We start from the raw sequence: 18350 nt of genomic DNA, 5'->3' as shown, positions 1-18350 counted from the left end.
AGGGGGGAAAATACACACCCACACACGCCATCAACGCGTAAGATATACAACTATCAGCACAGCTCCCATCTGGCATTTGGGCGGTCAGAAGCACACACACACACACCTACACACAAAAACATGTACACTTTTCTTAAGAAATTAGTAGCACGCAGCCACACATGTGCACTAGTAACGTGCCATTTTTAACTGTTAGATGTACAAGAGACAGAAGGACAGACCTGAGTGTGGGATGGAAATGTGAAAGAGAGAGGGGTACAACAGATGTCCACACACACACACACACACACACACACACGCAAATATATGTTCAGAAAAACATCTACAATACGGAACATCCACTGATATCTGCTTAACACACACAAATGCAGAAGGACGTGCATGCCCTTCCACCCAAGCACACATACACACACACACACACACACTCAACCACGCATGACGATGTGTACACACGCGCTTGATTTAACATACAAGAAACATGCACACAACCATCCATCTCGTTTTCACACACACACACACACACACACACACACACACACACACACACACACACACAAACACACAGTCTCTCACACCCCCAAGCTTCACCCTTTGGGGACCATCTGGACTCAGTTCTATCAGTCGCTACGATGTAAGCCTTGTTGTGGGATAAAATGTTTCTTTTTGTTGTGTGTTTTATTTGCCATTTTGACCTCGATGGTGGAGATGACAATTATTTGCAACTTGAAATACATTATGTTCTACTACCAAGCAATCTGCAATCTGCTGTATAAACAAACTGGAGAAGCTGGGGGTAGATATGTGTGCATTCACACTATATCATTATCATCTCAATGGTGACATCCAGGCGTAATACAATCTATTGAATGTTCAAACAGTATATTATCATTGCAGATCAAGTTCAAAATCAAGGTGAATATGTAGCAATTGATGAGGAGCTATTATGTTATAGGAATGCGGACGAGATTGAAATGTGGCCTTGAGGGAAAATTACAGCGAGCTGGAGCATTGTGTAATACATTCTTTAACACATAAATTACATGCTTGATAATAAAGCCGCTTCAGAAGGTACTCAGACCCCATTGACCTTTTAGACACCTTGTGTTGTAATGAATGAAATTAAAGCTCCCATATTGTGCAAATGCACTTTTCCGATGTTTTTGAACATAATTATGGGTCTACGGTGTGCCTACAGACTGCCAAAGTATATAAAAAAAGAAAGCTCTCTCCTTTTCTCACTCTCCCCCTTTCTGAAACCCTCCACCTCTCCACCCAATATACTCCAGTCAGAATTCTCCCCGTTTCTGACATCAAAAACTGGAAAGCCAGAAGCTTCCACTGTGCAGTCCACCCCCCTATTTCTTATTGGTCCACGGCCTCGAGATCCTCTCGAAAAATATTCCTTCACCCCCATGTTGTTTGCTTGTTGCTAAGCGACAAGATGCCTGTAGTACGGCAAAACATGATGAATGCTGCATAATCCACTAATTTATCTTAACCACAGCAGCCTCGTTTTTAATAACACAATGGATAGGAAGCTACTTGTGCTTTTTTTCAAACAGTGAAACTGAAATAAATGTTTTTATTGGTATTTTTGCCTGACTGGTGTATAGCTATTAGCTTTGGGACAAGCATTCAGCTTTTGCTCATAAAAACATATTTCTATTCCCCACACCAGTCTGGAAATGCCTCGTTTTTAACAGGACAAAGGATTGGAAGGTATACTGAAGAAGTCTGACTTTGAAGATAATTTTTTCACTGATTTTAGTGGTATTGTTAGCAGCTAGCTCCCGAGCTAGCTTCGCAGTAGCCACCATCTTTTGCAGCATTTTTATTGTGAACATGCCGTTTCCAATAGCGTGTGGCTGTCAGTGCATCTGTATGAAAATAGTCTTTCATGTAGACAAGGATAGGTCATGTCAAACTGTTCAAAGTGTGTTACTAGCACTAGACTTGGTTCTTCTCATGGGTAGGCTAAACCTAACTGTGCTAACAGGCTATACGTCATCATTGTTTACAAACAGACAGAGGGCGAGGCGTATCTGGCTTCGCTTCCGGACAGGGGGCGAGGGGTGCTCAAAGATTGTAAAAAATAGGCCATTGTGAGATTAGCTGAACATCAGCATAGTACAATAAATTATCTGAAAGTTTTTTTCAGCAAACAATTGAAGAAAAAAGTATTAGGGACCACTAAGACCATATAATATGGTGTGTAATAGAACCGAAAAGTGTATAATATGGGAGCTTTAGTTAAATATCCCTCCCCCCCACCCACCAATCTACACTACACAACCCAAAATAGGTCAAAAGATGTAAAGATTCTAACAAATTAATTAAAAATCAAAAAATGAAATCTCCCATTTACGTGAGTACTCATACCCTTTAATGTGGCACTCCAAACTAAAGTCAGGTGGGTTCTGTTTGCTTTAGTTATCATTGAGATTCGTCTACAACTTGACTGAAGCCCATCTGTGACAAATGGAATTGATTGGACAAAGGTTACAAAAGGCCTCACACTCGTCCCAAACCAAGACATGAAGTCCAAGGAACTCTCTGTAGACCTTATTGATAGAATTGCCACGAGGCATAGATCCAGGTAAGGGTATAACACGCGTTGAGTGAATTCTGAGCACAGAGAAGCTGTAAGGAGTTTGGAAGCACAAGCACAAGGACATCATGGAGTTGGCTGTCTGGTAAAACTAAGTTACAGAGCAGAAATATCCTTGGTCAGCGAGTTGACCAAGAACCCAATGGACCCATATGTCGTCCCAAAGCTTCAACAGCATCTTAAAGCTTTAGAAGTCCTTTTCAGAGAATGGAGAAGATGTGATTGCTGCCAAAGGGGTCTTCTACAAAGAATTGAATTGAAGGTCTGAATACTGAGATTGCGGTCTTTGATTTTAATTGAACTTGTACAAATGTCTTATCCATTAAAATGACATCTAGAACACCATAAAGTGTGCAGAAAATGAATGGGGTTTAACTACTTTGTAAAGCCAAGGTAAGTGTTCTTCATTTTTGGACCACTGAAGAAAAAAGTTTCTGATATTTCAAAGAGCATTTGAAACAACTAAAACCCTGCAATATCTTTAAATGCAGAGATTCACTACAGCCTCAAGCACACCACATCGGCCTGTGGAGCGATCAAACGCTTGACAAGCCTGCCGTGTCTAGTAAGAGTTTCTAAGCTATGATAGGACAATCACTACTTTGGGTATTTTTTTATTTTTTTATAAAAAAAGATATTAGTTATTGTTATGATCGTAAAAATACTGACAGTTTTGACTTTAAATGACAATTCAAATTCAGGCTATTATTGTTTACGACTCACTAAATACCCTTGTTAAGTGTTGATTTGGTCTTTGGCTCTGGCAAAAAGTAGAGTAGTTGTTTGTTCAGACTTTTTTAATGTTACTTTACTACTTTTTTGCGGGGCCTCAGTCAGTCACATAACAAATGCCCAGCCTCAGCCCAGAGGACTGCACTATGGAGAATGCTGAACATAGTGTTGTGAGGTTTCCCAATGAACCCCAAAAGGCTTTATTGATCCACTGTATTAAATATATATTAAACATTCATTCCTTTTAGTGCCAGACACACAGGAAGCATAATTACATTATTGAATGACTACACATTCACTTTGTTCCAATGATTGGTCAAATGTGTGACAATACAATTCACACATCTTTCCGACAACTCGCAAATGGCTCTCCCAAGATGTGAGACACAGTCTGGGGAGTTCATTTTTCTTGAATTTATTCCTCATATTAATTGCTTTTGTGGTCAAGTTTGCCTGCGAAATCAAACATTTTCAATTGCCCAACTGAATTAAACTGAACAGTCATTAGTGGTAAACACAAAATGGCTGCAGCAAAAATGGCAGTGGATGGGAACTCTTGACATCAAAAGAAAAAGTAAAAGATTCTTTACAGTCTAATGGTGCACAAATGGACTTGGCCTGAACTCCCTTGCTCCACTCAATAAAATTCATTAAGACTCGCAAGGATAGGGTGAGTGAGCCGGCAGACAGAGTGAGATATGGACTGACAAGAGGCAGAGAAAGAGAGAGAGAGAGAGAGAGAGAGAGAGAGAGAGAGAGAGAGAGAGAGAGAGAGAGACAGAGAGAGAGACAGAGAGAGAGAGTGAGTTGTTTTGTTTTAATAATTCCTGGTGGTCATTCGTATAAGGGATCGATGGCAACCCCACTAACTCCGAAAAGCGAGCGACCGATCAGCACTTGCAGGAGAGCAATAGATCAGGCTGATTAATCAATAACCATTTAGCTGGATGGAGAATGGGGGGAAGCAACTACAGAACAATGGACTATCAAATACACATTAATACCCCCTGTCCCGCCTGTCTACCTGCGTCTGTGCTTGTCTGAAGGTTTTATCCGTCTATTTATTGGCCTTGCCTGTCTATCGCTCTTTGAGTGAGGTGTCTATCTGATCATTTGTCTTTCTGCCTGCCTCGCTCCCACCGGTTTTCGTCAACAGAACAGGGTTTTGATGAAGAATTTTTGGGCCATCTGTAGGTCTGTATTTAATGCAATGTCTGTCTTTTTCTCTTGATCAGTATACTGCCCCCTTTTTCTTTATAGCTTTTATTCCCACTTTTAAACACAGCTGGCAGTCGGCAGGCTGTTTCGACATCACACCTCCTACCAGCACAGCTGCTTGACGACGCACAGTCACACCACACACACACACACACACTCCAGATGGCGTACTATCTACTCAATGTTTTAGCAAAATGATTAAATGTATCATTTAGTCAAAATTTAGTTTGGCAGAGGAAATACTACTCCTCAGTGTAACACCCCTGCTGAGACACTAAAGAAGCTATATTGCCAATATTGGCTTTTTTATAATGAGTTTTGAGTTGAAGTAGATGATTTTCTCGCTCTAGAAGACTCTCTGCGTAGAATAGTTTTTTCTAAAATCCAATGTAAGCACCCTAAAGTCGTTCTAATGACATACGGTTTACAGACAATATCAAGACAAGCTGGTTTTAATCAATATGCTGCTTTACACAATTCATTTTCAGTGTTCCAAGGTTGGTCTCTGGGGATGGAGTGCTGTAGCATGGAGTGCATTCATGTCGCTACTACTATGAGTCAACATAGTCATACATGTCCACAAATAATGGCTTTAAAGCCAGGGTGTTGATACACGTTCTAATTTGCTCCATAATCAAGCTCTTCAGTCATACTAAAACCTCACAGAGGGAAAATCTATATTTTTGGAATGTACTATAAGGTACCATGTCCTTGACTGCATGACAGCTGAAGGTACCACTCTAACCACTACACCATTAGCGCCCCCCCTCCCCCCCCCCACACACACACACACCACATTGGCCTGGATGTGACACTTCTTTTGTAAGAAGATTTATAGTCTCACTTTTAAAAAAGTATACTTAATTATAGGACCTAAAGTGTACTTTACAACTTATATTAAAATATGCTTTCTATTACTTCCATGACCATTATTTGTGTAGCTTACCTGTGGCTCGTAACAGTGAAACCATAGCAATGAATCTAAGCTACCGAACATGTTGCTGTATGTGTGAATGTATTTATTGTATGGTTTTATTTTGAATGCTGTTGCGTTTTTTTTTCAGCTTACTCACATTGGCAGTTTTTTGCAGTGATGGCATCTCCATAGTAACCTTCAGCGCAACTGTCACAGGCCGCGCCGCCGTAGCCTTGGCGACAGCGCAGACACTGGCCTGTGATTGGATTACAGCTGTCAGGTGTGGAGAGGTCCAGGTTGTCATGGCAATCACATGGCTGACAGGAACTCCCTGGCACGGTGGGCTGGCCGAAGAATCCGTTGGCACATCTAGGAGGCAGCAGAGAGGCAGAGAAAAGGTGTGAAGATGCTTTGTATTAGATGTACTGTAAATCAAGGTTCAAACAACTATTAAAACGATTTTTCTAAATATTTTGAAGGTATATTTAAGTAATACTTTAATATTAAAGTAAGATATCAAATTATGAAAATATTTTGCTATTAGAAGGTATGTGATTTTTTTGTCCGATTATTCTTGACTATACTGTATCATACTTTCTGCTATTTAGTATGGTAGAAAAAAGATTTAGGATGTCCCAATTCTTGTGGTCAGATTTAGTATGCTTAAAAATACCCGCACTGCTACTACAACCGGTCGGGTTTTTGAGTGTTGAAATGGTATTTGGGAGATTCTGACCCACAATCCAGTGCGCACCAGAAGTGACTTCACATTGACGAAGGTTATTTAAGAGGATATAAAATAAAGAGGCAATATTTTGAATAAATAAATATATGTCGCAATTGTATGCCTGCTGCATGCCTGCTGCATGCTTATAAGAGTATTTTTAAGGTCAGGTGTATGCCACCACTATAATCTAAGGGATGCTTATAAGACATACAATCATACACATAGGGGCTTTAAAGTACCACAACAATTGATTCGCTATTCAACCTGGTACACTTTCAAGTTGTAGCCACCAGATGTAATCCTTTTGTTTTCCTTCTAAGAATATAATGTGAGTTTGGCATAATAATGTATCAGGTTTTATTGACAAAGCAGGCCACACATTGTTATGTCTTGATAATAAAGTGTTGTACTTTCAGGTATGCAAGAAAACATACAGTGGTCAAAAACTTTGTCTTTTTTCCTTTGTATTTCACTACAGAAAACCAGTCATTTCAGCAGGTAAAATATTGTTTACCTCAGCTTAGAGCTTGTATACAAAATCCTTATTTGCAGCAGATGAAGGTACAAGATATAGGATGTGGTCACTCACATCACATTCACAGACAGATATCAACCCATGAAGTTACAGGCCAAACAGAACATCAACATGCATCAAATTAATGTTTGTATAACTGAGGTCATTTTTAAGCCTCGGGCTGATATCAAAATGAAGTTAATTTATTTGATTTGTATAAATGATTTATGTTTTTTTGTGGTGTCCTTGCAAGGCGAATGTATTATGCCAACATAAATGGGAGACTGTCAGGCCAACAAGTTAAAAAAACATCAAAACATATTTTGATTAAATATGTTTGATCAAATTAAGTTTTTTTTGTGTTTAGTGAAAAGAGCAAGTGAAATCAGATGAAAAAAATGAAAAATTCTCTTGATTGGTTTCATTCATGTAAATAAAAATAAAAAAAGGTGGTGAGCACCCTTGAGCAAGGACGAGGACACACACAACACGTGAACTCAACTCTCACAGCCTTTGATTAATAATGTGAGGAAGTCCAAAATATATTAACTTGAGACCGCTGCGCCGTGTCAAGAGCCACTGCAAGCAAATAAAACAAGGCTAAGCTGAAATAAAGCTCCACAGACTGTAAGAGGTATTGAGATGAAATAAGAGGAGGGGAGAGATGGAGAGAGAGAGAGATAGAGTAAGAGGAGGAGAGAGATGAAGAGAGAGAGAGATAGAGAGAGAGAGGGGTGAAAGGGTTCCACATTGAAAAGGGAATTGAATTCAGAGAGGAGGGTTAAGAAAGGACAGACAGAGGGAAAGAGTCAAGAGCAGCTCGCCATTATTACCACTGACCCGCCTTGGTACTCAATAGAGCTGATTTATTAGCTTTGTGTGTGTGTGTGTGTGTGTGTGTGTGTGTGTGTGTGTGTGTGTGTGTGTGTGTGTGTGTGTGTGTGTGTGTGTGTATGTGTGTGTGTGTGTGTGTGTGTGCATGTGCATGTGTGTATTTTTGTTAGTGTAGCCCTAAAACTACATTCTTCTAGTCAAGTGGAGAATTGCACTGGCAGCAATGTCACTTCTTCATAGTAAGCAAACGTATGCATTTGTGTGCATATTTCAGCCTTAAAGGTGGAGTCAGCGATTCTGGACAAACGCTTGTTGTCAAAATCTGTTTGTCAATATGAATACAGTATTTGTTCACTATATGCTACCTACGTATCTGTACTGTGTGTGCACCGGGAAAAAAAGGTCTGTAAAGTATACAAACAAAGAATGTAAATTAAGGGTTCCATATTAGGTAGCAAAATGCCCGTTTACATAACATAGGCTCTGTATACAATGGATTTTTTTTCAGTGCACACACAGTATTGACAAAAATGTATTTTAATGGAAAGATGAATTCACACTTAAAGGCTTCTATTTTTCCCTACTCTGTTACACTGTCAAGCATGTTTGTGTGTGCCATGTGTGTGTGTGTGTGTGTGTGTGTGTGTGTGTGTGTGTGTGTGTGTGTGTGTGTGTGTGTGTGTGTGTGTCTGTCTGTCTGTCTGTCTGTCTGTCTGTCTGTCTGTAGTTATATGGGCCTCAAGAGGAAGAGAAGGTATTTATAGTGGAGAGTCCAGAGTGTTTGAAGAAGATATATTGGTTGGGGGCCGGACACCTGGTCAAAGCCTTCACAGTGTGCTGGAAGCAGCCGCAAAGCACAAGTGGTAGAGAGGTACAGAGGGGTGGGGATCCTAAAAGTTATGCTCTTTTATTTTTAGTGTTATAAATGTGGAGTTGGTTGGCGCCAGGGGAATACAGGCTCTGCTCCTCCCCCATACAATTATTTTCTCTCATAACTTATAAAGCATTATGAGATCAACTATGAGCACTACTGTACATATCCAGTTAAAAATAGAAACTGGGGCAGGTTATTTTTAATGTCGGTAAAAAAACCCACATCTTGTTATTTTGGGTGTAATGTACTTTTTAAATGTATGCGTATTATGTGAGGGAAATAAGATCAAATAGACATCTTGTTTGTTTTCAAAGTGACACACTTTTACAATTCCTAATATCCGCTTCTTGAAGTGACATAATCAACCAGTTCAAATCACCTCAATATATAATAAAAAAAAAACAATTGTCACCTGCTGCATTTAGAGTGGAGTGAAGCTGTGGAAACATTGCACTTTCCTCATGAAACAGTCATTTCAAATGTCGGCCTCTCTGTCTCTATAATGAAATCTTTTACATTTCCCAACCTGGAGTTGCCAACATGTAAAAATGCATAGTGGTGAAACTATTGCACTGAAACCTGGTTTATCATATACTAACTAAATATTAGCTATGAAGACAAAATGTATTGGCTAAGTAACTTATTTAAAATAAAACTTTCTTAAGTTGATTGTCCTTCAGTTGCCACTTATTGTCCATTACTAATGCTACTATTTCCTCTACTAATGCCAAAAGAATATTCCCATTAATGTTAATAGTGCTGTACTAGCAAGAGTATCTGTAACTGTCAATCTACCTTCACCTGGGGCTCATTTTATAATACATAATTACAATTAAAAAAGTCATGCTATCCACTATGCACCATGAATTGAAAGGAATTATCTTTACATGTGCTTTTTTCTACAATATCTGATCAATCTTTCCTATTATGAGATTGTTCCCCATCGCTCAGGCATTGTTGTAATATTACAGTACCATTAACAATAATCACAGCCATCACTACTGCTTCCCAATTCCCTTCTAGATGACATATAGGCATCCATTAAGTCCCTACTAATTTACATTAACCGTAACCAGCAACATGCCTGTTTACAGAGCCTATGGCTGTGTATTAACACTGGATTCTTGTTTTTGACAAACAAGCAATCTCCAAAATTGCTGAATTCCACATTTAAAGACCAATATGATCCGGATACACTTGCAAACCCATAGATAACAGCTCCCATCTCAAAGTGTCTTAGCTGACTTGTTTGTTAGGCAGCTGCATTAGGCAGCTTTCAGCTAGATTGTAAAAGGCTTTTTTATGGACAGGCAATTGAAAAGCAGAGTCCCTTAGCAGTGAGCGGATAGTCTATTAGCATTGGAGCTGAACCCAGGAGCTTATTCTGTTAAAGCCCATAATGCAAATTGGCACATTACAATTAATTAGCGCTAACAACAACAAAAGCACTGTTGATAATGAAGTGTAATGGCAGGCAGTGCATTGCAGGTATCAATTAGACTAAAAGAACAAGGAACACGCCAGTGCTGATAACCTCTTTAATACCGTCATCAGTCATGGAAATATTATTTTGCGATTATTAATTCAGCTCCTACGTGCTCTGAGGCTATGCAGCAACAGCCTCTTTCTGTTTCTTTTTCTCCTCTTTGTTTATCACCTGTCCTCCCCCACTGAATGGAGAGACCATATGGCTTCAGAACAGCATACACACACACACACACACACACACACACCAAAGAAGGTACATACAAGTTTACGTTCTGTATATTCAACGAAAAATACGTACACACACACACACACGCACGGATGTTTGTACAGCTATACTGAGCAAATTCATTGACATAATGCATTCCCAGGGCCCTTACCCTAATCCTAACCATCAAAACTAAATGCCTAGCCCCAACCCTTACACTAACCTTAACATAAACCTACTACATACCTGTACCTTCAAATTTTTATCTTAACCCTTAAGCAGCCCTTCAAAGGCATGTCTTGAAGTGAGAGCTGGCAAAAATGTCCTCACTTTTTAAAAAAATGTCCTCACTCCTGTTGTCTGAAAATTGGTACACACAACCAAACACAAACATACACATTGGGCACACAATATCCCCAATGAACAAATGATCTCGATTTAGAAAAAAAAAAAAAATGGCAGCTCCGATTATACCTTAAGATCCTCATTGGAGAGTTTATCCCATTCGGTTGCACTAAAACACACATTTCAACACAAACATTCTGAGTAATACACGTGGACATGCGAGTGCTTGAGTCATCTTGTACCGGCTGGGCCTATACTGTCGTACTGTCGACACTAGTCCATATTAGTCATTGGCCGTGTGTTGCAGTGCAGTGCAGATGCCACCCGATGACAGACAAAGTATAAAAACAAATGGAGTGACAATGAGTCTCTGTATGCTTTCCAGTGGCAAATGAGTTTATAAAAAGACTTAGAGGCAGACAGAGATTCTGGACACAGGCATTTAGACTATGCATGGCAGCGGGCTGAGGCCTAGTGTCCAGCAGCAGCTCTCCTTTTATACTGGCAGACAGACAGACAGGCAGTAAATGCCCGGGTACAGTGCAACTAAAAACTGATTTGAATTTGCTATCAATGCTATGTAGATAGCATAAAGACTGTTTCCAATGTATTCCCTGCCAGATATAGTTTGACATTTTGTTTGACATGAAGACACCACTTTCTTATAAGGTACATTGTATACTTGGCTTGTCGTGTTAACAAGAAGCTTTTTTTTAGCAGAATGATTAACTTTGACTACATAGACCTGACCGTTCAACCAGTGTGTGACAGCCTAGAAAAACCAAACACTGTTTTTACTAAGGGTTTATCATTTTGCATTGAAGCATTATTAAGTGGTTAATGAATCCTTAATAAAACCCATTATACAGACGGACACCGTATTTGGTATAGAGCGGTTGTGTCAGAAGACCTTCGTATAAAACACTGCATAACAATAAATGATTACTCTTTTTTACAAGAAGTGATACGAACTGAAGAAAAAACTAAAATACATCAACCTCAGCTCACAAATGCACATTTCTACAAACGAGATTCACTTGACATCCAACTTTCCTCCGCCAAAACTGAGCACAAGGCTTTCTCTGAAGTTGTTGAAAGGCTGAGTGTTTTTAGAGATACAAGGTTAAACTTCAATTCAATATATATTGTATTTGTGAGGCATTTACCTGAATAATTATGTATTTTTTTTCAAAATGGATGAATCCCGAATCCTAACTCATAATTTCAGCTGTGGGTATAGCAACAGTTTAAAACCAAGCCTACAGGCCCAAATGTACTGTGTGTTTTCGTGAGCACGGAGCGGTGACAAAGACTATATTTACTCATTCTGCGTCAGCGCCTTATGACAGTATAACGCCTAAAGTTTTTAACAAGACTAGAGCATCCAGACAGACTTTAGTCCTGGGCTGCTCACAGATAATGGAACAAGAATGTCACTCAACTAATCAGTGTGCTGTGGACAGAGAGCTAGATGAGACCATGAGACATACAGTAAAGCGCCCTATAAATACGCTTTATAAGCAGCAGTTTTTGTGTTTCGTTTGGGAAATGGCTGACCACAGACCTGATTTATTTGCCAAATCATATCTTTTTAGAGAATTGCAACATGAACGTTTATTTTTATTTGAATTCAATTGTGTACTTATCTTTGTTCTGATGCTGCAATTAGGTCACGAAACATGATTCGGAGGCCAAATCATTGTTTGAATACTGTTGTACTGCCAAAATAGATGGCCGTAAATTCAACGTACAGTGTAGAGTTTAAGAGTGTGTTTTTTTTTGAGAACCAATTTGAGTTTGAGACCTAAAGAGTGAGGACATTTTTGGAAAGTGAGGATATTCGGGCCGGTTCTCTACTTTTAAAGGGCTGGTTGAGGGTACACACTAGATTGTAAGGTTCAGGTATGTGTATACAGTGTGTGTGTGTGTGTGTGTGTGTGTGTGTGTGTGTGTGTGTGTGTGTGTGTGTGTGTGTGTGTGTGTGTGTTACCTGTCACATCGCAGTCCTGTGTATCCGGGTGGACACTGGTCACACTGCAGCTCCCCTTCTTCACCTAGGCGGCACGTGGGGCTGAAACTATTGTGGTTGCCATGGCGACGTTGTAGTTGTTGTAGTTGTTGTTGTTGTTGTTGATTAATCCAGGAGCGTTGCCCCAATGTGGAGAGAGGGAGAAAGAAGACGAAGAGAAAGAGGAGAGGACACAGGCGAGTTAAGGCCATTGTTTGTCTCCCCCACACACACACACAACACACACCTGTTTCCCTATACTTTCACTTCCCAATCCTTAGCAACACCTGTAAGACACACACACAACCACTTGATTGTTTTTCTCTCTCACACACACGCACACGTTTGTACTTCCACACACTCCTGAATTTTAAATCACTCTTCTTCCCAAAGAACGCTAACCCTAAATGAGGGAGAGAGAGAGAGAGTAAAAGCGAAGGTCTCTTTCCCTCATTCTGTCGCCCTCCCACTTCCATAAACTATAGATAGTTCAGCTGTCTCGGGTTCCAGGCTCCAGACAGACGCACTGGCTCGCTGACTGCAAGTAAAGCAGGCTCACTGTGAGGTGCAAGTAAGCCTGCTTGGGCAGCCTGGCCATATTATGGGAAATATATAGTAATAAATAGGAGTTGTATAAAACCAGCTGTAGTCAAGGTGCTCCGGCAGTGCCCTTTCTAAATACGTTTTTGGGGTAAATAATGTGAATAAAGAACAAATAAATGTTAAATAAATGTATCCCTATACAAACTTTCATGTATTGAATACAGTACACTTTTATCTGGTACCTACTGTGTAGAACTTTACACATACTGGCAGAACATTGTTAAATTGCAATGAAGAGTACCTGCTGTTACTCTAGGGGAGGGTAATATGGACCAAATCCTTCAGTTTTATATCCCAATGATATACCAGTCATTTCTAAAATAATCATATTTTGGGAGATTTCTGACTAATCTGGCAAATTCATTACCAGAAAAAATGCATAAAGCACATTTAAAAATAGCTTAAAACAACCAGAGATGTAAACACTAATGCAAAATATAATGGCTGAGCTTGAAAATTGTCATATTACCTGATGCATCTTTGAAAACTTTTTAATCGGAAAATTCACATCAAAATAAAAAATCATAATAGACAATTATGCAGAGAATGACTTGATCTTTGGAAATAAATAAGGGTGTTTCCATTGTGCACATTCATATTGATTCAGACTCAAACCACCAAGTTGATATTTGTTATGTTGCTGTAGACTAGAGGAATATGGGAAATCAAATGTTTGGGTTAGCTCAGACTTCAATCAAGAACAGTGAAAAAAACACGCTTCATAAAATTCAAATCCAATGCAGAGGTAAACAAGTATAGGTACAAATGCTAAGCCCTGTATGGATCGATAACTGACCAAAAAAAAAGGGAAAATTGAACCTCATGTCCCTGAGATCTGTTAGGTATAGGCCTATAGCTTTAAGTATAGACTAATAAAGTGCCTCCTTGACAGTGAGGTAATTGATCTTGGGTGTAAATAAAGAGGAGCAGCCTTCCTGGCCTAAACAGATTTCTACTGATCTCTCTCTGTAAATCAAGTGGCCTGCTTCCTGTGCTTACGCTAACACAGAGTCATCACTTTATCAGATGTTCAAAAAAGAGCTGAGACATTACTGCTAATGGAAACACAGTGACTAGGTTGGCTTGCTTTTTGACTGATTGGTTTACAGTGAACCCCAAGGGACTAGATGGTTATTTTGAGGGTCTGAAACACACGGCACCTTGGCGCTATTATTACTGTGGGGGGCGTTCGAGGGAGGTAGAGCAGTGGAGAGAAGTGAGAGACAAGAGAGAGTTGTAGCTTTCTTTAGCTCAGAAAGTTGGAGACTTGACGTGTTGTGACTAGATGAGGATTCTCAGCTGCTGCTGCCTGTGTGAGTGTGTGTGTGTGTGTGTGTGTGTGTGTGTGTGTCCATCTGTGCACCTAACACACAGCATCTCTCTCTGGTCATTTGGGGAAACGGCAGGTCTATAATAGCAGAGGTAAACGTTCAATTTAAGCGATGCTCATAACGGTTGTACACATTAGTGTCTAGCAGGTTATTCTGAGAACAGCAGTTAGTGTCCGAATGTTTAACTTCCTATCGCTTGTACTGTATTTGAGCTGACATTGTTTCATCGGCCATTTTCTCAGAAACAAAGCAAACATCTCTAGGAATATATTTAATCTATTTTCCATATGCCCACTGTTCTACCTGGGTATATTTTAGCTCTTTCGCGATTGTTTGTCCATTTGTGATGTGTTTGTCCAGTTCTTCTGCCAACCAAGCTAGCACATTAAACTATAGCTATATATAATAAGAGGGAACCCAACAGCTGGTAAATGGAGTAGCCAACTTGTGTTTCTAAAGTCAACAAAGACGACTGTATCTGCCATGCCAACAGAGGGTGTGGGCCAGTTTACCAAGAAGTGACAGCACAAGACAGGCAATATACAGTAAAGGCCAAGGGGGCAGGTTTAGGAATTCTTCTGCTGGACACAGGTAGACATAACAGTATTTGAATACCATATGGGGGCAGGAAACGTCCTAGATGAACAGTTAAGTGTGAGAGGCCCCATTCAATGTATCAAAACTTTATTAATAAAAAATAAAAAATCAACTTTTAAAGTACTTATAAAGAGCAAAGTACTTAAATTGTAACAACTGTGATTGGAGAACCGTGAAGTAGGCCCAGCGTGCGCAGTTTTCCAGTGGAGATGAAAATGGTACGATGAGAGGTTTTAAATACCTTTAATGAGTGGTGGGAGGTTGGAGGTTTGCTACTGTGTTAACTTTTCCTAACCGCATGTTCTGTTGATTTAGCCAAACGGCGGTGACATTTTCCACCCACAGGGACGATGTTTTTCTTTACTTATGTGAAGACGCCTCTACCTGTGGTGATGATATTTCTAACTCGTGTCACTACAATTATATTACTACCCACGGTTATGAAGAAGCCTCTTTTTTTATGGTGGTGCACTTTAAATACAGGAGAAATAGTAGGCTGAATGAGAGAGACAGACAGAGAGAGAGAGAGAGAGAGAGAGAGAGGAGAACATGGTGAAGAGATTGGTCAAAAAACTAGAGAGAGAGAGAGAGAGAGAGAGAGAGAGAGAGAGAGAGAGAGAGAGAGGGGAGAACATTGTGAAGAGATGGGTCAAACAACTAGCCTGGCATTCCCAGACCTGCCACTAGGCGCTGGCCAATTAAATTTGCTGCGCGTGTTGGTCTGGACACGCTCCGTTGAAGCTTATCAAGAAAGCCAGAAATCTGGCGGGCGCGCCAGAGCCCCTTATATGGTACTCTGGGGAGGACGTAACCGGATGACAACAGTGACGTGCATGCGACGTCGAAGCCGTGATAGTAAACATCAGAGATGGCTGCGGATATGTTGTGTGAGTTTGAGACTGCTTTGGCCTCGACCCTTAACGATTTGGAAGACGGCACTCAAATCTTTCATTAGCAAGTAAGTGGAATGTTCTATTTTGCCGACCGACAACGGCAAACGTTTAATTTAACAGTTTAACAGCTGTTCGCTAAACGAAAGGGGCTTACGTCGCCTTGTGCATCGCTCTGATTGGTTGTAGTGCTATCCAACTGCGTGGAGTGGCATTTGAAATGCACGAGTAGGAGCCGCCCCTTTAGTTGGAAATTACTATTGACCGTCGCCAGACCCTCTATAGTTCAAGATATCAGGGTCTGGATTTCCAGGCTATCAAAAAACTAGAGAGAGAGAGAGAGAGAGAGAGAGAGAGAGAGAGAGAGAGAGAGAGAGAGAGAGAGAGAATTGGGGCCACAGAGTCAGCCCTAATAGATATAGAAGCGATTGATTTGAATTGTGTCATGGTTTTGTCTTCAGTACTGACTTGTTGCTAGGCAGATTGAGCGGGCAGGCGCAGGTCTGACAGTCCGTAGGTGACCCGCGGGTGGCGTTGCCGTAGTAACCGGGGAGGCAGGTGTCACAGTGAGGGCCGGTGGTGTGGTGCAAGCAGTCCTGGAACAGACATACACACACACGCAGGTAAAAAAATACAAAATAAAAAATAATTAATAAATGGCTAAAAAACAAATAAACTATAAGGCAACCACACCTGATTAGTTCACCTTAGTGTCGTGAGAAATAGGCTAGATGAATGTAAATGTGTTTTGAGTCTTTTCAGGCATTTTCTAAGAGCAATGAAGCGACTTTTCTTTTCTTGTTCAATATACTGAGAAGCCTAACAAGTTATAGTAAGAGTAAGAGTAACTAAGGGTAGGACGAAAGAGCTAACAAATGAGTGGCTTAATCGTGTAAGTGTCACACTTTGTTCAAGAGGTTAAAAGTTAAAAAAAGGTCTAAAAAAAAATCACAAAGAAAAAACAAACAAAAAGTTTGCCCAGATAGCGTTACAATTCATAGTTTAATTCAAAATGCACTTCTTATTTTCAGTAGTATTCCTTGATTTCCTACTATGAGCATTATTATAACTCTTATTTTCTCTTGTGACTGTTTCATTGCCAACACAGGAATGACACTATGATTGTTTTTCTCACTCTGGCGAACAGCAAGCTAGAAATGTGTGAGATGAGAGAGACCACAACATCTAGTGTGAATCTGGCCTCACTGTGACCAACTGGTTATACAATATGAAAATAAAAGCAACCGCACCAAATATATTACTTAACATCTCACAAAAAGGCTGCCTCAACAATTAAGTGATTTTGAATGGTTTAATTGGTCTGATGCTGAATAAAAATAAAAATGTTGTATTGAACAAATACATTTTAAGATGTGGGGCTCATGTGATGAACTACAGTAAGATTAGGTTTTGTTCCTTCCACTGGGTAAATCCATTTCTTTCAAATATTTTCTAGGCTGACACATCACTGTCTAGCAACAACAACAGCTGCAGGTCCATGTTGCATGTGTGTGTGTGTGTGTGTGTGTGTGTGTGTCCATCTGTCTGTCTGTCCCACTGTCACTGTATGAATATGTATACGAGGAGGCGTGTTTGTGTGCTTGTTTGTGTGCACGTCCGTGAGTGATTTTATATTAAGCTGTCTTCCTTTCTGTGGATGGACGTGTGTATTTGTTCATGTGTTTGTGTGTGTGTATGAGGGAGAGATTGAGCCTGCTCTGTCTGTCTGTCTTTGTATGGCAAGTGTGTGTGTGTGTGTGTGTGTGTGTGTGTGTGTGTGTGTGTGTGTGTGTGTGTGTGTGTTCCTCCCTCTGACATATCCCAGCATCCTCCTCATCTATAATGAAAAATAACATGGTCGTACGACAAAACCCACAGCTGTGTGTGTGTGTGTGTGTGTGTTTGTGTGTGTATTAGTGTGTGTATAAAGTTCAATGGTAACTGACAGCTTAAGCCAGAGGCAATGTGTAGAGTGGGGAGGGACGATGTGTGTGTGCACATCAGCAGGTTGGCATGTGTGTGTGAGTGTGTGTGTGTGTGTGTGTGTCAAGCGATTGTGTCTGTGTTTGAAGCCGGGGTCTGAAGTCTCTTAGCCTGTAGTTCCTCTGGTTGCCACTAGATGGTGGTTCCAAGAACATTGTATTACGGAAGTGACTTTACTCTTAAACACAATGTATGTCTATGTGTATTTTCATTCCACATACAGTCATAGTTTCATTTGTCCAATGACATTTTCTCCCCGTATAGTCACATTACACTACATTCATACTACTACAGATTATTGGGTGAACTCAAAACTATAAACAGACCAATACATGTGTTCAATCAATGACTCAGAATCGATGGATTTAACTTCTCTCAGTTATTCACTTCAGATAACAAAATCAATGCTGTGAACTTGGGCAGGTTGACTGTTTCAAAAGTAAATAGAAATGACAGCTCATTGCCTCCTGACAGACA

The 18350-nt window shown here is 40.2% G+C and overlaps 1 protein-coding gene across 1 annotated transcript in view; it reads right to left on the bottom strand.

Annotated features, from left to right (window-relative positions):
- Positions 1 to 18350, bottom strand: part of lama2 (laminin, alpha 2) — a gene marked incomplete at its 5' end in the record, with an annotated part of 158628 nt that overhangs the window by 93673 nt on the left and 46605 nt on the right. Inside the window, 3 exons of the mRNA XM_080048250.1 lie at positions 5632 to 5843; positions 12452 to 12538; positions 16359 to 16486. Of these exons, the coding sequence (XP_079904376.1) occupies positions 5632 to 5843; positions 12452 to 12538; positions 16359 to 16486 (427 nt within the window). The remainder of the gene's footprint in view (positions 1 to 5631; positions 5844 to 12451; positions 12539 to 16358; positions 16487 to 18350) is intronic.

The sequence above is a fragment of the Ammodytes marinus genome (assembly GCF_949987685.1).
Source record: "Ammodytes marinus genome assembly, chromosome: 19".
In the NCBI taxonomy this organism is placed as follows: domain Eukaryota; kingdom Metazoa; phylum Chordata; class Actinopteri; order Uranoscopiformes; family Ammodytidae; genus Ammodytes; species Ammodytes marinus.
The sequence above is the reverse complement of the archived record's forward strand: the minus strand, read 5'-3'. Positions and strand labels throughout refer to the sequence as shown.